This window comes from Rousettus aegyptiacus, unplaced genomic scaffold (genome assembly GCF_014176215.1).
Source record: "Rousettus aegyptiacus isolate mRouAeg1 unplaced genomic scaffold, mRouAeg1.p scaffold_m13_p_2, whole genome shotgun sequence".
Taxonomy (NCBI): Eukaryota; Metazoa; Chordata; class Mammalia; order Chiroptera; family Pteropodidae; genus Rousettus; species Rousettus aegyptiacus.
Genome location: NW_023416295.1, coordinates 117469340 through 117494503, shown reverse-complemented (window position 1 = coordinate 117494503; position 25164 = coordinate 117469340). Strand labels below are relative to the sequence as shown.

Here is a 25164-nt window from a genome sequence, read left to right as displayed (position 1 = left end):
GGACACTTATTTCATTTTACTCATAAGTTTTAGCTGATTCCTTTGAGCATGAGGGGTTAACCTGAAAATGATGTGCTAATTTTGAGTAGTTACTAGACCTTTGATTCCACCAGGTTGTCTTAAATAACATAACCTTGGTGCCTTAGGCTTCAGATTGTCTCTGGCACTGGTCTTGAAGCCTTGAACAAGTTAACTCCTCTTTTAGAACTTTATATAGAGAAAATTTAATTGAGTGGCTATTAAAGTCTTTTTGAGCTTTAAAATCTTGAGTTTCTGTGATTTGCCCTTGTTTAAGTCACCATCATCATCTCTTGCCGGGACTCTACAGGAGCTTTCTAACTTGTTTCAATTCTTGTCTTTCTCTACCTCAGTCTCTACCCAGAACACAAAGTCATCTTTTAAAATTATAAATCAGATCATGTAACACCCTCCAGTCCCAATTTTTCTCCAGCGGCTTAAAATAACCAGATTCAAATCTTGCTTGTTACTTCACAAGTTTATCTCCCTTCACTAAGCTCTAGCTATACTAGACTTTTTAAATTAAAGTACAATTGACATATAATACTGGACTTCTTCCTGATCTTGACCCAACAAGTCCTTTATCACCTTTTGAGTTTAGGTGCTTACAACTGCGTTCTGTCTGTCATGATTTTCCACCAGCTATCTACAATTCTGCCTCAGTCTCAACATTAGATCTCAGCACAGGTGGCGTATTTAGAGTTTTTCTTAATCACTTTTTATAAAAGAGTATCCCCTTTTCATTACCTTCATAGTTCTTATAATAATTTACTCATTCATCCTCTCTTCCCCTCTAAATTGTTTCAGGAGAGCAGGAACACCATGCCACTTTTCCATCACAATCTCAAATGGTTAGCTCAGTAATTGGCACATAGTAAGTGCTCAAAAATCATTTTAATTGAAAGAATACATAAAGTTTTCAGTGATTTGTCCTTATCATTTCCCATTATAAGCTGCCTTTGCATAATTTTTTAAGTGTTATATTGATTTTCAACTGTAATTCCTCATTATCTGGGGAGAATCTGTCTCTTGATCAGAGGACTCATTCATCTGACTTCATGTTATTGAAAGCTAATTGTTCTCAGTTACAGTATATTAGGATTAAATTGAGTAATTATGCACAAATGGTTCTTAGTAAAGACATGAAAAGTTAATCAATGCAAAATGTAAATAGCAGTTCAAAATAATAATCAGTACCCAAATGAGTGGTACTGATGAATGTTTACAGTCAAAGAAAGAAGAAAACTTTTAGGCTCTAGTAGTCCAAGACATTAAAAATGAGGTGGCATCTGTACACAATATTAAAGGGGTTTATAAGTTTTAGACTAACAGCGAATCAGGGCAGGTGGCAATACAGAAATTAGAAAGTGCAAAGTACATTCAAGGGACTGTTTTCCTGTATTATAGGGGTCCCCCAGCCCCTGGTCTTGGACTGGTAGCAGTCTGTAGCCCTGTTAGGAATGGTGCTGCACAGCAGGAGATGAGCAGCCATCTAGTGAGCAAAGCTTCATCTGTATTTGCAGCTGCTCCCCAGGGCTAGCATCACTGCCTCTGCCTGGGATCATCAGGCATTGGATTGTCTTAGGAGCTCCTGTCTCTGGTGCCAAAAAAGGTTGGGGACTGCTGCTGCAATGGAGGTTTGTGAAATGCATTATAGGTCCATAATTCTCTTGTATAACCATAGGTGCCAGGGATTTGGGAATTCAGAAATTTGAAAAAGATTTGTTTTGAATTTTAGTAAGAGTAATCAAACACTTAATATTTATAGAGTGAAACATGAATAGTCACACTAAGCTAAGTAAAAACTATAAATAGCTCCATATCGATGTGTAAGTGAAGTTTTGCTGTGTGAAAAATTTATATCAGGTCAGGTTTTGCTACAAAATAAGTTCAGAAACTTTTTTCAGATTTCAGAGATTTGGGGATTTCAGAATTTCTGTGAGGTCTGAAATTATTACTTTGTTCTTGAGGAGGACAACAGGGCCTGAAAATGTTACTTAAAAGCATTTAGCTTAGAAACAGTCTCTACCAAGGAATTCTTTTTAAGGTCGACTTAGTGGAATGTACTGCTGAGGATGATGAGTCTAAGGGTCTGAAAGAACCTCCGAATTCCTTAGTTAAAGTCCGGTTAAATGTTTGGAAATAGCGAAGATTCATTTCTTTATATTGGTGCCTGAAAAATAGTGTTAAAAAAAAATAGTGTTAGCCACAGTTTCTTCTTGGTAGCTTTTTAAAGTCTTAATAAGATACCATGCAGTTTGTCTCCCAATTGATACAATTTCTAAGAATTATATAATAAATTTAATTGTGAGGTAAGAATACAACAGAAAGTTAGAATAGGAATATTATTTTTAAATCCTCGATGGAATCACTTGGTACCGACAAGAAAAGAAGTAAATACCTGAAGGTGCTACTTTGAAACAATTTATTACAAGAATTGCTTGGCCACTTTTTGTATTTTCCCCATATGCCCTGCTTATTCTAGCAGCCTGATTAACACCCAAACTTCAGTTTTCTTTGTCTTTTTCCATTCATTTGGCATATACTAATGTCCAGAACTTGTATGTGCTGTTTTTTGACACTATTTGGATATCTCATAGAATTGCAAAGACAGGCATGTTTCAAAGCTATTTAAAAAAAAAAAAAAAAAAAATGCTTACTTACCTAACAGTTAGTGGAATAATGAATGAGCCAAATGTAAGTATTATTTATGACTTCCAGAATGTGGCATGTTTTTTACTTTTCTCAGTGGTCTGTATTTTACTGGTTACTTACTAAGCGTGTCTTTGAATAAACTGAAGAGGGTGGCGCATAAAAGGAAGAACTGTTAAATCAGTCAAAAACAACTTCATAAAACAATTAGCTGCACTAGTCAGTGTGGGCTATGTGCAGCTAAACTGCTGCTTAGATTGAGATATTAAAATTATTAGAAAAAATTACGAGAAGTACCTGTGCTTCTCCTGTTTTCTGTTAATTGGTCAGTTTTTCTCCTCTGAACTTTTGGCAGATTTACTAGGGAATTTTCCATTAGGAATGTCCTGGTCTTAAAATTTTATTTAGAACGTAATGTAGTCAAGCAGGTAAGGAACTCAATTCTAAAATCATGGCATTTTTATTATGATTTCACAGGTATTCAGGGGCAGTCATATTAAGATTTGTCATTTAATCCTGGTTAGGGTAACAATAAAATGAAATAAAGTATTTTTTATAGTCATGTGTTCCTTCTCTCATGGAAGACACTAATTTTATTTCTGAATTCAGCTTTATGTTGAAACAGACCGTGAAATCATGTTTTAAAAAAATATTCTCTCATCCTTGTAGAAGGTGACATATAATCTGAATATTTATATTAGAAGAAATGTTTGTGACATTCTTTTATTAATGAAATGGGTATAGTTTGTTCTGAGATCGATATCCTTAACTTGAATTCTAATTAATCTGCTAGTACAAAAGTGCCTCACCTCTGGTTTTTTGTACCTTTGCCCCAACAGCTCATAAACTGTACTTAGTGTAGTACTTGTTTAAAATACTTGAAAACCAATATTTTCCCTAACTACTGGGGATATATATCTGTGATCCATGTGGCTATCTCATTCTGCAACTTGTTCAGGAAGCATTATTGAGCACCTTTGGTGTTAGTGTTAAATTCTGGACTCAAAAATTCTGGAGACATGGAGGAGATGTGGTTTTAGCTCGGAATAATATCTAGTTACCCTTCTTACCCCCCAATAATGGTCATCCCTTTGGAGTGGAGATGTCTTTATTCTGTGATTATGGAAGCTAATACATTAGGAGTAAGTTATTTAAATTACTGAAGAATCTGATTTCTGGAGACATGAAGAATAACAGACTTTTTTTATTTTGATACTAAATTGGGGAACACTTATTTGGAGACAAAAAGATGAATAAGATGGTCTCTGGTGGTCCCTGACCTTTTTTTTTTTTTTTTTTTTTTTTTGCTAAGGATATAGGTCTTATGGTCTTGGGAAGGAAAGAGTTATCAGAGTTTCCAGAGGTGCTTTTAAAAACTTTTACAAACACAAAATCTCTACTATAATGAGGGCTATCATCTCATTTAACTATCCTAGGCTTCTGGGTCTTCATATTTAAATTTGATCTCACTTTGAGATCCTCCCCTGCCACCATTCCCAGCAGTGACTTTGTTTGCCACTTCTTTAAGTACCCCTTGCATGGTCCCTTACTTCCTGTCATGCCAGGGTGTGACCTACATGGGCCAGACTACATCTAACGGAAACGTAACATCTGACTAAAAACATGTTATTATATAGCCCTACAGATGTGTATGTGTTCACATTTATCTTTAGAGACTCACAAGTGTCTGAAGACAGACCTAAGTGAGTTTTGGCAGACAACCTTACTTTATAAAAATGAAAATGCCGTGTACTAGCGCTCCCAGTTTCCCTTGTAGCTAGGATGCAAGTACTTGATGTAGGCCTGGCAAAAAGGATTTTTCTAAAATAATATGAAGGGAAGCCTTGCAGAGCTCCCAATGGCATGAATGCTTTTGTTGGACTGTTTATTATATTAACTACTTCAGAATCTAAAGTGGGTAGATTTAGTAGATCAGATTTAGCTTCATATGCAAAAACATACTTTACCCAAGATGTCTTTCATTTCAATTTTATCTATAAAGCTTGATGGAGTTGTTTGGGGGTTTACCTTCTTGCCATACGTTTTCCTACTAACACTTTTATCATCCCCACTAATGGCCTTAAACAACTTAATCCGTTGACTAGTGAATAAGGTCCCTGTTGAACGAATATTGTAAAAATGAGCAACATTAGCTATGCTGGAACCCAAATCATTGTTTTTGGTAGGCGATTTTCTAGCATTCAGATGGGCCATTTTCAGTGATTTCTTTCAGGATTTTTCCATATTATTTTGCAGCTAGACAATAGTACTAGCTATTTAAAGTATTCTACAACAGTTTTAGAGTTACAACCCTATTTCTCCTAAACACCTATAGACATTGATAATTGAAAACTGTACTCTTTCCCTTTGAGTCCAGAGTTAATCTCAAAATCATTCTTTATATTGCCCACCAAGTAGCCGTTAATATATTGAGTTGATGTTTGAGCTAAAACCTATTTGCTACTAGTGAATTAATGGACAAGATCTATCCCTGTCTCTTTTAGGCGCTAGCCTATAGGGCAGGTATTGGCAAACTTTTTCTGTAAAGGGTCAGACAATAAATATTTTAGGCTATATAGTTTCTATCTCAACTCTGCTATTGTGAGTAACCATAGACAATATGCAGTTACATGGCTGTGTTTCAAAAAAAACTTTATTTACGAAAAAGATAAGGCAACAAATGGGATTTGGCCTGAGGACTGGAGTTTGCCAGCCCCTGCTGGCAAGAAACTGGTTTTGATTCAGCCTTCTGTATTTGCAGGCACTGTGTTAAGTGTTGGTTATGCAGCAATTAACATTACACATAGAACTCTGGCCATGAGGTATTTAAGCCTTATCTGAATATTTTTTATGCACAAGGACAGGAAAAGCAGCTTTTCAAGAAAAATATGGTCTGCCCCAAATCTGTGTTATTTGTCAATACAAGTGAGATCGTAGGCAAATACCCTAAGTGCCATGTTTTATGTTAGTGGTACTAACTAAAAGGAATCTCAATATTCTTTAGATAACAGATGCTGCGGTATCAAAGTTAACATCCTGTTCTGAAAAATAGGGAGCCTAAGAAGTATGCACCTGGTATCTGCTTTGCTTGCACATAGTAGGTATGAATATTTAGTATTCATACACTATTATATAATAAAGTAGAAATTACCAGTTATCTTAACTATCTTTTGTCAGTCTTTTAGTTTCTTTCAAATCTATGCAGTGTATATTGTTTCTGACCTCTTGATTTTGGTTTTCATCATCTTATAGGTTTCTGTAGTATACCAGTTCATGCATTTAAAAGTAGGCAGCATATTAATCATATTTTAATACAATGCTAAACACTTCTAAATGTATTGTCTAAACTTCTATTAGAACTTTTATTCATATAAAAAGTACCTTTATTTTCTTATGTATTGGTATGTTTCTCCTCAAAATGTCTAGTACTATTGCTTACAAAATGACTCAAGGCTCTTGACCAGTACTCAAAGATTTCTGTTATCTTAATTATAGATTACAGTCTGTTGTTATTTCCCAGTTTTTTTGTACACATATTGTCAGACTGTGCTTTCCATTGTACACTAATCATATTCCAATTTTGCTATCTTCTGTGCCTTTGTCTCATTTTTCTTTTCCCTGGTATGTTCTTCTCTATTGAAATACTGTAACTTTTATTCTTTTACCTCCTTTATAAATCTGTTCCTGACCTCTCTTCTGAATCCACATAATTTTGTTTTTCTCATATTTTCCAATTTTTAATGTTTCATCTTTTCTACATAATTCTAAGCTTGAGAGCAAGTATGTTCTGTTCATCTTTTTAACCTTCATGGTGACTTGCACTTAATACATATTCACATCCTAAGTAGATGAAAGGTACACTTTTCTGATTAACCAAGTAAGTATTCTTTCATGATAAATAAATGAGGAAGCATCAAAATACATCATATATTGTAAAGGCTGTACCAAATATTGTCTTTAATCATAAACACTCAAACTTGGCTCTTATGCGAAGTACTGCACACAGTTTGTTTTTTTATTTCCATGTTTTATTTCAGAGAAGAGTATGATTCTGTTGTGAAAAAATAATTTATGTGGTACCCCAAAATGTTTGCAAGCTGTTTTCTAAGCCTTCACAGTTCCACATCTTTTTTAAGATTATGAAACATGAGAGGAAGCTAATTCCTATCCAGATGTGTTCCGCCTAAGATGACCAACCGTCTTGCTTTGCTCAGAGCTGAGGATTTCCTGGGACACAAGATGTTTCAGTGCTAAAACCAGGACTGCTGGTCACCCTGATTTCACTTAATGATGTAGCCATCTCCTTTGCTTATCACTGTTAGCGTAGTTTCAAGGAAGTGTAATAAATGCCTGGTAATTAGGTGACTTTGTGGGAGTGGTATTGGGGGCACTTGGGCTTTTATTGTTTCTGAATATTACTTATTTTGGACATTCTTTAATGTTCAAATGAAAATAGAAAAGTGAATGATTCATCTATTTAGGTATATATTTGTTTACGACGTGGTCTTAACAAAAGCTATTGCTACTCAAATTTTTAATTAAAAAGTTAACAATCTTTTAGATGATTACTACTTTATTTAAAGGTACTTTATTAGCTACAGTAAAGTCTGAGGTGGCCTGAAATTTTCCTCTTAGTTCTCTTTAAAGTGATGTAAGCTTTGGTCATAGATTTGAAGAGACTGCGTGTCTAAAGAAATGTGTAGGATAGTCTGTGCCTTATTCCTTTGCTGGAGTTAGCATTTGTAGGTGTTCATATTATATAAATCAGAGAACCCCATGGCTGAGATCTGATAACAGGTATATAACTTAAAGGGGCTATTAAAAATCCTTGCAAATTTTATCAGCTATTAAGTTATAGGGACATAAATTATGCTGGGACATGCACTGTAAAAATATTGATATTTTATACTAAAAAGGACATTAAAACCTGGTTTCTACTTCCTACCCCCTTTTTTGCAGGTTCTTCCCATTTTGTAATTATTAAATTTTAAGGTACCTCATGGGGCTACATGGAATAAATGTCCTTAATTTGATTAATTTGTAGGCTAAAATAGGCTCTTCCGATATGGTTCGTTTGCTTGTTATTTGTTTTTTTTTCTTGTTTCAATGATGTTAACAGAGTGCTTTTGATGTTATTTTAGCTTTTTGTGTTTCTTTTTACCATTTTACATGACTCGCCAGCTTTTATCCTGGACCACATTGTTGTACAAAAGTTACTTGTGCCTTTAAAGCAAATGTATCTAACATTATATGCCTGTATAGAAATGAATAAAGATCTGATTTGGGTGAGGAAAAGATGAGAAAAGAAGAAAATGGGAAAATTTAAGTTGAGAAAGAATGGCTTTTTTTTTTTTTTAATAAGAGAAGGAAGAAATCTATACTTTGCTTATATTAGTAGTAGAATCATCATTTTGGTTAATTTTTAGTAGGTACATTTATTTTTTTAGACTGTAAAAAAATATGAAGTAATCACTGACATTGATGTCACCATAGCAGTAGTATCTGTTTATTCCTAGAGAAATCAAAAATAGGTTGTAAAATGCTACTCTCCTGTTCACAGAAGGTTTTAGATAAAGAGGAAAAGGAGCAAGTCCAAAGGCACCGTGTGGGCAAATGATTTTTATATGTATAATTTATGTACAATACAAGCTAGTCACTGAGTGTTTTACACTGAGAAACCCATTAAGCCTAGAAGATTTTGGGTTTTATACAATGTTAATTTTTTTCTGTTCATATTTCCATTTCTCATAAACTGGCAAAAGAGTCCATCAAAGTTCATTTGATGAAATCTTACAACTAAAACTATAAAACCTTAAAATTGAGATTTGTAATCATCTGAATAAATTATTTTAAGTTAATAAGCCAGGAATATTGAGTGAAACAAATTACATGGTACATTTATAATCAACTAAACAAACCAATGTTCTGTTCTATGCCTGAAGCCTTTTGAACACCAAGCAGTGAGCATCTTCCTTCTAATCTCTTTAGGAATAAAAGATGTTACTACCATGTCCATACCATGTCAGCTTTTACTCCGCTGTCTTTGAAACCTGTTCCAAAAGATAAAAGATATATATAATAAAAATAAATCTGTTCCTCTTAGGTACCCTGTCTGGTATAATGGCCTCACAATGCATCTGTTTGATCATGCTGCATCTTATTTTTCTGTCCACACCCACCTAGTCAGTCACCATGTTTTCTCAATTTCTGTGATCTTTCTAAAACAAATGTTTATATATATCATTTCCCAACTTGCAAACTCTGTCAGTTTCTTATAGAAAATAAGTCAAACTCTTAAGTAAAGAGGGTCTCCTTCCTTACCCACCTGCCTTCCCGTTGTGATGGGTATACTTATGATGTGATGAATTCTCTCATGCAAATCTTTTTCCCTAGAATATTCTCATTATCCATTGAACTCGCCTAGTCTCTTAAAACATCCACTGATTTGGTTTACATATCCACTTAGGCAAGAAGCCTGTTTGACCTGTCCTTACAGGCAGAGAATTCTCTTCTCTGCACTCATAGCAATTTGTTCTGTAGACCCTGCTTGATTGTGAGCTAATACAGTGCGAACTGTGTAAACATTTTAATATTCCAAACTAAAGTTCCTTCTGGGGTATAAAGTCCACTAAAATATAGCTGTTGTATTTGTTTTTCTCCCAAATTTCTGGGATGCCTTACCTCTCTATCACAATTAAAACTAATGTCTAATCTGATCATCGAAATTCAAATATATAATAAGTGAATGTTTTCCCTTAATATTTGCTTCCTGTATACCCCTTTTCCCATGTGAGAAGTAATGAGAGCCCTTATAAGGTAATGGAATGGAGAGAATGAAATTGATTCCAGAGACACCAAGGTAGACTGGATCAGACTTGGTAACAGGATGAAGAGAGACAAATTGACTACAGCTCCCCCAGGTGTACGGTTTCCCAGAGTGGAGTGGAGTGTGTAGAGTGGAGTGGAGTAGAGTAGAGTAGAGTATGCTTTTGAAGTCCTTCGGGTGCTTCAAATTTTAAGCACTGTAAATAGCTAGATGAAATTTTTTTCTTAAATAGCAAGTAACATTTACTGCCTGATTATATGTTAGCTGGTATTAAACATTTTGTGTAGGGTTAGTTCTTTCATTTGAATCTTAAAAACTAAGCAGTAATACTGTTATTTCCATTTTCAGATGAGGAAATGAGGTACAGAAGTTAAATAACATGACCAAGGTCATTTAGCTAATCTTTGTTAGAACGGGCATTCTCATCAAGGAAATCAAACATAAAGCTTGTGCTTGTGTAACTGTGTTATATTTTCATTATGTTTTCAGTTTAAAGTATAGTTAACTAAGGCCTCTGTGTGTGTGTGTGTGTGTGTGTCAGATTCTAGGGTACATAGCAAGTAATAAAGTTAATGTCCATAGTTAGGTTACCTAAATTGTGTTTGGAAGATGCAGCAGGTCTTTGAGTCACTATGTATAGAATTTACAGCTAGATCTTACAAGAGGAAAAAAACTGACAGGTTAGTTTTTAGGTCATATCCAAAGAAGTCTTAGGAGCAGGGGAGAGTTCTACACAAATCCAACCTATTTGGGAGGGACCTGATCAAACTAATAAGGTGATCTTAAGCCTGCATTATTTCTTCTCTCTGCTTTTGAAACATTGTTGGAATTTCCATTTCTCTTTTTGTCACTTAACTACCTTGCTCATCTATTGACTTTGCTGAGAAATTGGTTAAGAAATTGGTTCCTCTGTGTTTGTCAGATTACTAATAAATTGTAATACTCTAATTAATATATTCTCTCAGAGATGTGATAAAGTACTGAACTGAAAGGTAACTACTATAGTAATAAAATTGGAAAACATAACCTTCAATTGTATATCATAGTATATGTTAGAATAAGCTTTATTTACTGTCAGTATTAATCCACAAAAAGGTCAAGGGAAGAATTTTTTCTTACTTTTGGTATTATAATCAGTATAGAGATAATGCTTTAAACAGTTTGATAGTATACAAATTCTACATTTGACTAGATTTAGAATTTTAGTTCACAGAGAAGACTTTCCTCAGCAGAATATAAGATTGGAGACATTTCCCATGTGCCCTCATTATGAGAGAAAAAGACAACTCAAAGTAAATATGGTAGGTAATATTCATTTTAACAGCTTTCTGTTTATTTTGTAGTTCCTTGTTAGAAGTTTTATTATTAAAAGAGGGTATGAGAGGTAGTGTTTAGGCTTCTTAGTCCTTACTCCAAAAATAATTTTTAAATCTGCTCAGTTTTGAATTCTTTCATTGTGTCCAACAAATTAATACCAGGTTCTTCTGACATTTAAATTAGTTAATTTTATTTGAGAATGAGACGAGAACACAGCAATTCTTTTTAGCTGCTAAAATAGTACTTTGGGAGTTGGAGGCGGTAAGAAGAAATCAAGTATCATCTCTTCCAGAAAGTGTTCAGTGGGAGAAGTAATGTCACTTGACTTGAGGAACCAGTAGTTAAGTGTTTTTACTTAGCCCTTTATAATTTAAGATTTAAGAATTTCAGACTGGTTGGTGGAGGGGAGGTGTTTTAGTGAAACAGCTTGAGGATAGACTTGCTCAAGTTACCATTGTTTGGGGAAAGTTTTGATTTAACTATAGCTATTTGGAAACCCTTTGACATAATATTTCAGTGGAAAGGAATTGTACTTTTAAATATTGCTTATCACTTTTCAAAGATTTAATTCTTATAACCTAGTTTTTACATTTATTAAAGAGATTAAAGGATAAATCAGATTACGAGGTTGAAAGGGCTGTCTCTGGAACTCAAAAGTTGATGGTTTTGACACTGTTCCTGCTGTAGGGTATTTTTTCTACTGGAATTATAATTCCTCTACAAGGCACGTATGAGAACTATTTTTTATGCCAAATTTGTGTGGTTCATTTTCATTTGGGATTTGTGACATCTGTCAATAATTGATGTGAACTTAAATGGCAATTTACCTATAAAAAATTAACTTGTTAGTGGTCTTTTAAAAATCTAAATCATTCTTTTCTATGCTGGAAATGAATTATTAGTCTTTAGCTAGTCAGTCTTTTATTCAACAAACCTTTCTAGACTAAATAGAGGACACCAAAATAAATAAGTGCATCTAGTTGATGATGGTAATGACTGACACTTAAGGCTTTTATAGACTACATACATTCTTATTTAATCTGTCCATCAGCTCTGTGAAATCAGTATCATTGTCCATGTTTTTCAGATTAAGACGCAAACCTAGAAATAAGTGGCAACCCTCTGGTAAACTGCACAGATAGCCCATTGTAGGTCTTCTTATTTCCTAATTTCATGTGTATAAGGAAAAAGTAAGTTTGGCTTCTTTCTTTATTGATAATGAATTGATTGCACTTGGTTAAGTCTCTAAAAATGTCAATTGGTTATTTGCTTTCATCTTCTAAAATATAAGATTGTTTTATTTCATCTCAACATAGATCCACCATTTCAAAAAAACAAATGACTCAATTTCTTTGCTTTTCAAGATAATCTTGATTCAGGCACTTTCAAGATAACCTTGGTTACAAATTTTGTTGCTAGGTTAGTACGTTTTCTTAATTCCTTTGTTTTGTTGCCATGAGCTGTCCAGTGGATCCTAGACAAATCTCTATGACTCTTCCAAATCCAAATTTAACTTCAGCCACAATTTAATTGGCACATCACTCCACCAGAGATGTTGATTTAAAAATACTAAACAGAACAAAGCCTAATGGAAGAGCCTTTTGTTGGAAACAGAATTTAATATAATTCCATTGAGAAAAGACTCTTTGGTACCAAGCCATGTATTATTTTCGTCTTAACAGAAGTCCTCTATAACCACCCTGTGTAAAACAAGCCCTACATTCCTACACAAATTCTCTTACCTTGCTTTATTTTTTCCTCCATAGTGCTTATCACATCTAACATTTTATATTGATTTTATTTGTTTCCCACCCCCAGATTATAATTTTCAAGATAGGTCATTTGTTCACTGTTTTATTCCCATTGCCTAGAGCAGTGCCTAGTATGTAGTAGGCACTCAGTATATATTGAAGTTGACTATTGAATGCTATATCACAGTAATCTTGATAAAAGATACTGTTTGTTAGAATTCCTTTTTTAATCCTCAGGTTCTAGCACAATTTTTGGATGACAGTCGATCCTCAAAAAATGTCAACACCAAGTAAATAACCAGAAGTTTTTTTAAATACATCAGTTTATCATTTCGTTATGCTTTTTTACTTCCCCAGTGATTTTCATAATTACTCTTATAATTCATAAGTAGAGGCAGTAGTATCTCAAGTTGAATATGTCTCCGGACTTATTAGTGAAAAATATATGTAATTCAGAATGATAGATAATTGAATTAGCTATTTGCTTTTCATTGTGTGCTTTTACATAGAAATACATTTTAGACTAAAACTTCATGGTTTTTATTTCCTTTGACTCATACCTCTTCAGAATTTTCTGTTCAGTATCATAGCATCCATTATTATTTTGTTTTTGTGAAAATACCAATTTATTATTAATGGAATATTGTCTTAGATAAGTTTACTGAACTTAATGTAGAATATGATTGTTTCTGCTTTTTTCAACTTCCATTTCAAGTAATTATGAAGCAGCTACTGAAACCTGATTTGGAAGGAGCTGTAGGAGGTTTTGTTTTGTCTTTCCATGTCTTTGCTATGATTTTCTTTGAGACTGGAACTAAACAACTTTTTAAGTTGAGAAAATGAACCAATGCAAGGAAAGCTAAGTCTGTACAGTAAATTAAGAAAGTTGTAGAACTACAGCCATGCCACCCTGCATGTGTCCGATTCCATCTCATCTCGGAAGTTAAGCAGGATCGAGCCTGGTTGGTACTTGGATGGGAGACCATCTAAAAAGACCAGGTGCTGTAGGTGTTAAAAAAAAAAAGAAAGAAAGAAAGAAAAAGAAAGTTGTAGAAGGCAGTAATCAAACAACCTTTTAAATTAATGAATAGAGTACCCACCAAGAATTTTGCAGGTAATACCGAAAGTATAAGAGCTATCAGTTACTATGATTGAGAGTCGGTTGTAGTCACACAAATTTTAGGGGCTCTATGTAAATGACTAAAATTAAGAATCTTTAAATGTAAATGACATATAATACTTAAAATTACCAAAAAATTTTATTCAAAGATAAGTAGCAGAAGTATTTATGCATTTGAAAAAGTAGTGTTGAAAATGTTGCCAGTTTTAACAGTAGTGGAATTTTCAGTGTTTTGATAGTTTTTTACATATTTAATTGATTTTCTTCATCTATAATCTTTAGATTGCTAGAGAAGCAGTGTGAATCATGCTTCGTATTTATAATTGTGTAAGTGCCTGCTTGTCATAGAAGTTGTACTTTCTTGCTGATGAAGTATAACATAAGTGAGCAGTAGCACTATTGATAACACTCCTAAATTCATTTTTGCATGTATGCTTTATTCTTGCTTGTTTAACCACTCAAAGAAAATGGGAATCTAGGAGCCTCTCGTTAATTAAAGAGTTAATGTCATTTGTGAGTTCAGAGATTAAAGCTTGATTCAAGTAATGCTGTATTTGCATATTAACATATAGTCATTGTTAATTAGCGATTCTTAATTTTACAATAACTTCCAAACTGCATCCAGTTTTTACATACAAGTGCTGTTATTTACAAGGAATACCATAAAAGAGAGCATATGTAAACCAATGAAATCCCATCACCTGTACTGGAAATTAAAGCTAGAACGTTTTACAGTTGACCGATAGCGCTATAATTTTTGGCAAAATGTTTAACCAAGGTCATCCCCTATTGCGCACACATATTCATTTAACACTTTCGGATAGTATTGTCATAACTTCTTGAAGGTTGTTAAAATTTGAATATCAAGTTTTTAGTTGATTATAAAATAGTTTTAATTGGTCTTCCCATCTCTTTAAATGGCAGTTCATGGCAATAATATGTAATGGTCAGAACTCTGTTAATTTCTAATACCACATACCCTAATTTTATTTAATATCTTGGGAGGGGCTGTTAATCAGTGATTTCTGCTGATGTATAAGAAGATATTGCAAACCAGCAAGCTTTTCAATACAATTATTTACTTGTGGCATGCCAGTTAAAGTACTACTTAAATCCTTTGCCACCCTATTCGTCTTTTGTTTCTAGGTAGACTTCTTGACATGCAAATAAATATGACAAAGACATGCTGCTTTGACATAAGAAGGGACATGTTTAAAATGTTAGTATTTATATAGTTTAGAATATTTTTTCCATAAAGCACTTAAAATAATGTTTAATTTTATAATTTTTAGTAGTTAGGTATCTCTTGGCTCTTTGAAGAAAAAAAAAGGCATACAGTTATTAAGGTTTAAAAATAGTATCAAAGGAATTTTAATTGGTTCTTTTAAGCTTGCCTGTTTTCTTTAAACATGTGCTGTCACCATCAGAACTATATTATTTATCTAAAACATAGCTTTTTTTCTATCCTGTTAATATTTTATAATTCTTTCTGAGTCGAATGGCTAAACTGGTATTTTTTCAGTTTCTAGTGGCCATTTTTTTAAAATGCCAATAATTATCAACATTCTTAAATTATAACATGATAATAATTACAAGACAACTTCACAACTCTTTTACCTTCAGTTTTTAATTTTCATGTATGTGTTTTACAAATTTACTGTTTATTAATACTAAAACTGTCAGGAAAATCATAACCAATAAAAGAAATGTAATCCCACCACCTAACATGTATATTTTTTAAGTTCAAGAAAATTAAAATTCGTTTTGTTTTACAATCTCAAGATTTTCTCACTGCTTCTAAAGTAGTAACAGATTTTCCTTGGACTGTCAGAATTGCAGCCTGTTTAACTCGTGGCACAATAAATCATTGCTTGTGTGATTAATAGGCAGGGTCAGAGAAAATACCAGCATTATAAGATTTTTGTGTGGTTATGTTTTTTTTAAGACTTACAAGAAGATTATTTCCCATTCTTTCTGCCTAAACTATGTTTTTAAATGATTCAAAATACTAATATGTACTTAACCTTTTGCTTTTGTGTTGATGTAGGAGGTTACTGTAAGGCACATTCCAATTTCAGAGATATTAAAATGTGTTCAGCTGAATATAGTAGTAAGCCTTGGAGTCTACAGCTAAAGATTTATAGTTTAGTTGATTTTAACATATTCTAAACTGGTTGCAGTGAGTAACAGGAAGACTGAAATAAGAATAGAAACCTATGTATGGTTGAAAAATAGCTTTAACTTATACATTGTATCTCTTCACTTACCTAGAAGAAACTTTCTAAATCAGACTAATGCTGGACAGTAGTCTCCACTTGCATTATATGTTTTATTGAACCAGTAGGTAAAAGGGTAGAGCAGTGATCCTCAACTGTGGGATCAGTTTTGTAACACCGTATTAAGTGGTAGGTAGCTCAGACCATTGCTGCTATTATTATTATTATCATTATTATTATTTTTTTTTAAAACTATCTTTTATACTTTACACAGAACTTTGTTAATATGTGCAAGATGCCAGGCCTCTTAAAGAAAATTACATGTCATTCCTTAATTAATTGAGCACATACTATATATATACCAGGTACTATTTCAGGTTCTGAGGATCTAGTGATGAATAAACAAACAAAAATGCCTGTTTCTGTGGAGTTTACATTCTTGCATATCTGTCTCGCAACCTTATCAAATGTATTACTGTCTCCGTTTTCCCTGTAAGGAAAGAGAAGCTCTGAAAGTTTTCATGACTGCTTGAGATTATACAAAACCAGGATTTGAAACTTCGGTGTTGTGAAACCACTATGTTATGTTGTCAAAATTGCCCCTCTTTGGAGATCAGTGAAGGAGAACAGTTCTTCTCAATGCCTTAAACAGTAGTTATCACAAATCCTAGTGAAATTCTAATTCTCTCCATCTTAAAATTGTGCATGAAATTTTGGGAATTCACAGATGCCCAAATGCTTATTCATGGGCTTCAAGTTAAGAACACTTGTACAGCAAGGTCCGGCCAACAGCTCACAAATATACCAGTGCCATCACTTTCTTCTCTACTCCCCCCTAACAAGCCAGTGATAGACATTACTTACTGGTTAGAATTGTCTTTTTTGCTAAAACTAGATGCAACCACCCAATCCTACAGAACTAGTGTCCGTTGCCACTCAGAGTTGGCATTCACAATGAAATTCATTTTTTAATCTCAGTCTAAGAATCTGTAAACAATTTTTCAAAGCTGGTGTGGTAGAAAGCACGGAAAGTCAATATTAGTTTAGATCTTGGCTATCGTACTGTTAGACTTTTTTTAAGGAAAAAATACCCCATTGGTATTTATCAGGATTTAAATTGAAATATTGTCATTGTGTGCTCCACATAAGGAAATACTGGTAAAAAATTAGAAATAATGGCTATGCTTAGTTGTATTTCCTTATCAGTGTTACTTGTTAGGAAGCTTATTGGCGAATTAGATGTGTTTAACATAGTTGTCACTATGTTTTTACATTTAAAAGTCTATTGCTGGCTCCTCTTATATTTCTCTACTTCAAAATGTGAATTGTTTTCAATTTCCTATGGAGTTTGGGTTCTGTGGTAAAAATTCTTTGTTGAGTTACTAAAATTAAAATAAATTTTGATAAGCATTATCTATAATATCCACAAACTGAAAACAATCCAAGTGTCTACCAGCTGACGAATGGATAAAATGTCATGTATCAATGCAGTGGGTATATTTTTTATCAATATTAAAAAATAGAAGGAACAAATTACTGATAGAAGCAATAATATGAGTGAATGTGACTCATTCTAGCAACAATAAATGAAGCAACTGGTAAAAAGGGTCCCAACCATCTCATTAAGATATGCAATTCCCATAAATGTTTACTTTATATAATCAAATGGTAATTTTTATGTTAATTCAGTCAGGTATGCCAGTGTTTTTGTTTTGGGATTTTAGTAACATTATACAGTTGTACAGTTAACACTACAACCAGTTTTAGAACACTTCTATCACCCTAAAATATTTCTTTGTTGATTCTCTGGTCAGTCCACTCCCACCTCCAGTAGAGAAAGGGCAGGGAATTGTTGGGTACTCATGTTTCCTTGGAGTAGCATTACAGGACAGATACAGGATCTTTGTACTTCCATTTCTTAGTAAACATGGGACTTTGGTTCTTCCTGTGGCTCTTCTCCTTGCAGTAGGTACAGGTGCCCTCAACCATAGGCTCCTATTTCTTAGAAAACAAGGAACTTTTGGTTTAGTTTTTATTTCTAGCTCGTTTACTTTGTGAGGGTCTCTGAAATGCTCTGCAATTATGTATTTTCTAAATTAACAACTTTCCATTTTAAGTTTTCTATTCAAGTCTGAGCCCATTTACAGGAAGAAGGGACATCACTCCCTTTACTTTAGCTATAGGATCTACCACAGAATATTTAAGTTTCCTAAAGTCAACTTTAATTTTGTTTTCTACCAAGTCATTTTTATTTTGTGTACAACTTTAAATCTTTACCAATCTACCCCTAAGAAAGACTTATAGTATATTTTCTAAATAGATTCTTGTTCTCTAAGGTCAGTTCTTTTTAAGGTATTTGAATCTGGTCTTTTTTATCCTGCTACTTTTAACCATTTTCCTTTATGAGGAAGTTAAGTAATTAGTAATTAAGTTGGAATTCTTCAACAAAGTTCTATCAGACTTCTTCAGATTAAGAAAAATCCTTAAACATAACTTTAAATTCTAGACCAGTGTTTAAATTCAGTTTTTATAGCTCTGCCTTCTACTTTAGCAATTAAAGGGTCTGCTTATTGTTTAGTATAATTGCTCCTTTGCTGAGAGACCCTCAAGAAATATAGTTTATGTCAGGCAGAGGTAAGGAGAAGGAGCAAAATAAAAGGAAGGATTTTGTAGGTAGTCTATATAGAATAATTCAAGGGTAGATTTCCAAAGGTTTGAGCTAGAGAGAAATAGAGACTATATTGGTTATATTTTGAGGCCTTAGGGTTCTGATTATAGAAGTTAATTATTGAATGTTATTTTGTCCCATAATTTTTTTATAGTTAAAGTTCCTCTTAAGGTATTAATTTTGATATTTCAAAGGTTAGCCATAAGTCCAGTTGTTAAGTCACACTCGTTAAAGTCACACTTGTTAAGTCACAGTTTTTGTCATTTACCAGTTTAAGTATAAGAGTCAGGATTATATTGGAAGTTAATAAAAGACACAGAATTTCTTCCTAGAGAATGTTTTGGCTTTGACAAATAAGAGATCACTAGAGTTAAGAAAAATAGTGTCATGGTAATTTCCTGGGAAGAGGCACACTGGGAACTTTCTGGGTCATTGAAGTGTTTTACATTGTAATTAGGTGTTTGTGGTTGCAAGGATATGAGCATATGTAAAAACTCTTTTAACTGTAATGCCTAAGATTGGCTTGTTTTACTGGATATAAATAATTCCCAAATAAAAATGATATAAGGGTGATTTTTTAAAAAAAAATTTTAACAGGTGTGTCTTACAAATAGATTCTCAGGTTCTCTGACCAAGTAGAGATTAGAAAGGAGCTACATAATCAACAATCCCACAGTTTTTGACCTTATAATATGCCACCATGAAGACTTTGTGACTCAATGTGAACTTTGACACTCCCTTACCTTTTGCTTGAATTGGTCCCTGGTTTTACTCATCTTCAACCTGTAGTACTTGGGGCTAGTCTGAATTGGACTGGAGGCTTATCAGGGCAGTGCCATCCATGTCAAATGGAGCACTCACTTATTCAGTGAATGGAAACAAAACTGTCCAAGATAAAACAAAAAACATGAGACAAAATTTTGCATGAATAGATGAACAAAAGCAAATCAAGTAGCTGAAGAATTAAATTAATGGCAAAAATATTTACCAAATAGCATACCTCCAGGCCAGAACCAAAAGGCCTAATTGCCTTATACAAAGACCTATTTGGTGCAAATCCTAGGATAACAAAATAAATTCAGCAGTGTAAGCTCAGTGAACCAATTGGAGCTCCCATCATTACTGAGACTGACTCATCTGATAGCAAACTTAAAAAACAAACAAGTTTATCATAAGCAGCCCATTCAGTACACTTGTTTGCCAAAGGGCATCATTTGGAATGATGTCAAATGAGGTCTTGGGTTAACTATCAAAGAATGAGAGACACCATTCAATATCTTAAACAAAAACCACAAAGCTAACCCTCATACGCTGCTGGTGGTACTGCAAATTGGTACCGCCACTATGGAAAACAGTGTGGCGGTTCCTCAGAAAACTAAGAATTGATCTACCATATGACCCAGCAATCCCTCTACTGAGTAGTTACCCCAGAGACTTGAAAACTCATATCCAAAAAGATATTTGCACACCAACATTCATAGCAGCATTATTCATAGTGGCAGGACATGGAAACAACCAAAGTGTCCTACGATATAAATGATTGTCTAAAGAAGCTGTGGTACATATATACAATGGAATATTACTCAGCCATAAGAAGAGATGAAATACTGCCATTTGCAACATGAATGGATCTTGAGATAATCATGCTAAGTGAAATTAATTTTAAAAACACACACAGCTGAAGTTTTTGATTACTTAAGGAAAAGCTATCCCAGTCAGACACCGCCTCCTCTGAGCAAAGCAGACTACTGGTCATACATGGTTTGGGGGAATTAGAGTTCAAAAATAGACAAACTTTCAAATGCAAGAGTGATTTAATGTCTACTGTAGAAGCACTGTCACTCAAGCAAAACAATTGTTGATTGGTTGGCATAATTTGTAGATAAAGACAAATGGCTGAGAAGTCATCAAAAAGTGGCACAGCCCAGGACTCTAAAGGATAAAAAAACTGCAGGGAGATAAGTCTCACTCATGTTGAAGTAGTTGGTTTGCTCTTTGGGATGTTTAGGAAATTCCAAAGTTACCACATTCCCTCTGTTGGGTTCAGAAACATAAATTTGGAGGCATCTTTAATTAGAACCCTAAGTTTTTTAAATAATATTTCTCAAATAGATCATTATAGATCTATGTGGTTAGGTAATGTCTACATGACACTGATAATAGAAATGAACTTTTTGTGGGTTTGGGGGGGTCCCCATTCAGGAAGAGAAAAAAATATAGTAGATTTAAAGGCAGAAGTGAAGAAAAATGTTTTGAAAGGAAGTCCATGGCATTAAACATGGCGTTCTAAGGAGAAATAAACGAATTGCATGGAGAAATGGGTGAAATACAGGACGTTTTTTCTAAGTATTGGCTGGAAGGAGAGAACATATAGATTTAACACAAAGAAATACACCAAAGTGAAGCCATTCTCGATTGACTGATTTTCAGATGTAAGGGGCTGTCGATAATTGGCTGATTTACAGAGATATATTCACTGAAACAAATGGTTATTGGTTGATTAAATGTGTTTAAGCCAGTTCTGCTAGTTAGTTGATACTATGACTAAAGATTTGTCACTTCTTAATTAAGAAGGTTTAAAACCTGTTCTAGTGGCTACTTTGGTATTGTGGCCACTGACCAGTTATTTTTTTCTCAGAACATAAGAACTTTATATTCTCATATTATGCCCAACCCTGGAAATGTTTAAGGATCTTCTTTCTCTGTCCTTAGTATGCTGAAATTCTATAATGATAAGCCTTGGTAGAGTTGCTCCTTTTTGGTTTTATTTTATATTGATTTCCAGTATTTCATGATAGTGAACACTTAGTGGAGTTTATCTGCCAGGGCATTCATCTCTTCAGTTCTGCCTCTGATTCCTGACCATTTTCAGATTCTTTAGGCACCCCACCCCCCACTTCAGTTAATAGATATTTGGCCTGCCTTCTGTACTAACTTATTTACCATTTATGTATCTCAAGGGTTGGCACTTTTTTTTTTCTCCTGTAAATGCCACAGTAAATATTTTGGGTTTTGCAGACCAGATGTCCCCTACTATAACTTCCTCACTCTGTCATTACAGCAAGATAGGAACCACAGACAATACACAAATGAATGGGCATGGCTATACTTAATAAAACTTTATGTACAAAAGTAGGTAGTGGACTGGATTTGTTTACAGACCCCTGCCCTATCCTACTCATCTTTCTAGACTATTAGCTAAATGAAGGAAGGATTTTTTTTTTTCATTTGGTATAGCCCTGTACTTATTTAGTAGGCACTCAACTTACTCAAGGTTCCAGGTGGTTAAGGAAAGGGGCATTAAACATGTCTATCTCTAACATCTTGTCATCTTGTAATCAGTAGACTACCCCCCTTCATGCTGTTCTTCAGCCTCCTCCCCTCTTTTTTTTTTTTTCTTAATAGAGCAAATATTTTATTCTAATTGAATTTAGGATGTGGCTAGAAGTCATGTCTGTAATTCTGCAGTTTCTTTTTACTTCTGATGTGTTAGAGCTCTACCAGTAGCATTCTTGTTTGTGGAATGCTCCATTTAATATGGTATAGTAATCATTTTAAATAAATCTACTTGCTTGAATGTCTTATAAATAAGAAGCACATAAATACAAAGATATTAAGAATTCGTTTTTTCTTTTCTTTAATAAGGTACTAGCTTTTGACAAGTTTGCACCATGCGTGAATATAAGCTAGTCGTTCTTGGCTCAGGAGGCGTTGGAAAATCTGCTCTGGTAAGTCTATCTGACTATACCTAAGCTGTGTGTGTACACACACACCACCACCACCACCACCCAAGACATTTCTTTTTCTCTTTTAAGTTTTAGGTTTTGATTATTTGTTTTCATTTATTTGTTAAAATGAAATCTCATAGTGATTTTAGAAGCAGTATAATATTTTTCTTGTAATTTAAGTCAACTTTTAGTTGTATCTTGGTAGATCATATTCTCTCTAGAACATTGGTTCGAGACCAACGTGAGACATGCCAGAATACAGTTTGAGCTAAGCACAGAGGTAGGAGCATATGAATGTGTTTCTGTCTTCATTTCAGAGCCTGATAGGAATGAAGTTTCATCTTTCTCGTTGAGAGCTGGCTTATCATATATGTTTTTTATGCTAGAAAATATTAAATAAAGCTTATTTTAAAACACTTGTTCAAATATTACCTTTGACTCTCCAGTTCTTACATTATTATAGCAAGTCATTTTTTCTATGTCAAGAAATAGTATAGCAAGAAAAAAAAAACACAACTCAGTGGTAGGTGAGGAAGGGAAGAAACTTAGGGAAAATAACTTGATGATTAATAGTTCAGAGTTTAAGAAAGCCCCACAATAAGATCAGCCATCTTATCAAACTTGGCCACTTAGAGTGACCACCTAGCACAGAACTTGACATCCTTGGATCAACCTGAGAAACATGTACAATAAGGCATGTGCTGCTTATTCAGTTGTAATTGTATCCAAAGTGATGGGAAGGTGTCTTGAGTGCAGTGTGTATACAAAAAATAATTAGCCACTTTCTAATAAAAATTCAAATGTATACCCTTAAGACTGAAACTAGAGACATTTAAAAATTTTTAAACATATTATCTCTAAATTTTGAAGTACCTAATAAAGAACATATTGATTATTGATTTAAAAAAAAAAATAAAAGAAGCTTTCTAAGGTAGTCTCACCAAATGCATACATTCAAATTCATAGTGGTGGTTGTGTTTTTTCATCAGTGACATAATGACCTATGAGAAATTAATAGTTTTAAAAGTATAGATTTGAATTTGTTCTCTTCTTTACACGTATAGTGGTATGTTATTTTTTTTCAGACTGTACAGTTTGTTCAAGGAATTTTTGTTGAAAAATATGATCCTACGATAGAAGATTCTTATAGAAAGGTATGCTATTTTAAAAGAGCTTTTGCTTTTGACTTTACTATAAATATAAATTCTCATTGTTAGTTTTATAATTATTGAATGTTTACAAAGTAAGATGAAGAAACAGTTAATTTATCAAATTTGTGGGGAACGTTCATACTTCCTTATTGCCTGGCATAGCGTATTTACCGATTTATGAGAATCTTAAACACTCTCACTCTCTTTGGCCCTCTCTCTCATCCTCTCTCTCTGAGAATTTTAAGTTTATCTTGATCCCAACATTGTAATTTGACACACAAACTTGAGAGCGAGGCCATCTATGTCAAGTGGTAGCTCCATGTTCTGTACCCCCACCCCAAAGACTAAATACTCTCAGGCTCCCTTTTTTTTAACTTAAAGATGTAAGTACAGAAGTCTCCCTAACCTTCCTGCTAATAATTCCTTACGAAAGTAGCACTGCCCATAATGGAAAGTTTTATTTCTGTGTCCACTAACACAACATGACAATCAAACTTAGACGTTGTTAATGTCACTGGAAGATTTATCTTCCACCTTATGAAGCAGCCAGCCCAACCCCTCTGCTGTGCAGCCACAGTGTTCCCACTACTCTGTGTCCACTGCTTACCGTAAAAACGGGAAACACCTTCCTGCATGCCAGCTGTGAGGCAACGTAACTTTTATTTCCACATCTAATTCTAAGTTACTTTTTTCCCTAGGAAATGTTAAGTGAAAAGGGGTAACAGAAATGAATAATTTATTTGATAGCTGTCTTTTGCTTCCTTCCTACTAGAAATTTTATATCAATACAGTGAAGGGGGTAGGGATATGGTTATCTATGGAAATGTAGGTATATCTAAAGTATGGCAGAATTGAGATAGAATTACTTCTGATATTATCCGAACTTTTACTGGTTTTAATATTATTTTGAGCTATTTTAAAATCATTTCCTTTCCAGAATTAAGTGCTGAGCAATTCATGTTGAGCTTGGCTCTTGTAGGTATCTGTGTGTTGAATCAGAACACATGGTTTTTGCGCTTAATACAATTTAGGAGATGGTGGACCTTGGTTATCTAGCTATTTTTTCACCTGTTAAAGTATTGTTTGAGATTAGAGTTTCTATAATTTTGTGTGTTTGTTTCAAATATCATATTAGCTCTTGTGTAGATTACGTTTTGTTTACATTAAAAAAATGAAGGCGTGTTTTAATTTTTTCCCCAGCAAGTTGAAGTAGATGCACAACAGTGTATGCTTGAAATCTTGGATACTGCAGGAACGGTATGTAAGACAAAGTACCAAAATATATGCACAACTTGTGCGATATTAACCTTGTAAATGCTAGTACTCTATAGACATATATTAGCTAAGCTTATTTTAAAATGCTGCTTGCATTAAATCTTAAAGCCGTTTTTCTTATTCTCTTAAATTCTGCTTTTTGTGTATGTGTTTTATAATTACAATGGGTCAATTATTGAAGAAATAAGTACAAAAATGGATGAATATTCATAGTCTCACTAGTACTTATAAAACAAAATATATTACCATATTTTAAATAATGTGGCAAATACTTGGGTTTGTTTGTCTACCTATTTATTTACATAAATAACATATTTATTCCTCGGTGAAACATTTCAAATGGTATCTTTCCTCCTTCAAAGTATTTATGAACCAGCTAGTATCTGAAGGGAAGATTTATTCTGGATATATTATATTCATTCAGCTAATGTTTGAGTACCAG

At 33.7% G+C, this 25164-nt stretch overlaps 1 protein-coding gene and 1 pseudogene across 1 annotated transcript in view; both read left to right on the top strand.

Moving 5' to 3' along the window:
- RAP1B (RAP1B, member of RAS oncogene family) overlaps positions 1-25164 on the top strand; it is a 40105-nt gene that overhangs the window by 8093 nt on the left and 6848 nt on the right. Inside the window, exons 2-4 of the mRNA XM_016148470.2 lie at positions 22214-22296; positions 23382-23450; positions 24648-24704. Coding sequence (XP_016003956.1) covers positions 22240-22296; positions 23382-23450; positions 24648-24704 — 183 coding nt within the window. The 5' untranslated portion in view covers positions 22214-22239. The remainder of the gene's footprint in view (positions 1-22213; positions 22297-23381; positions 23451-24647; positions 24705-25164) is intronic.
- On the top strand, positions 13457-13575 carry LOC118614002 (annotated as a pseudogene).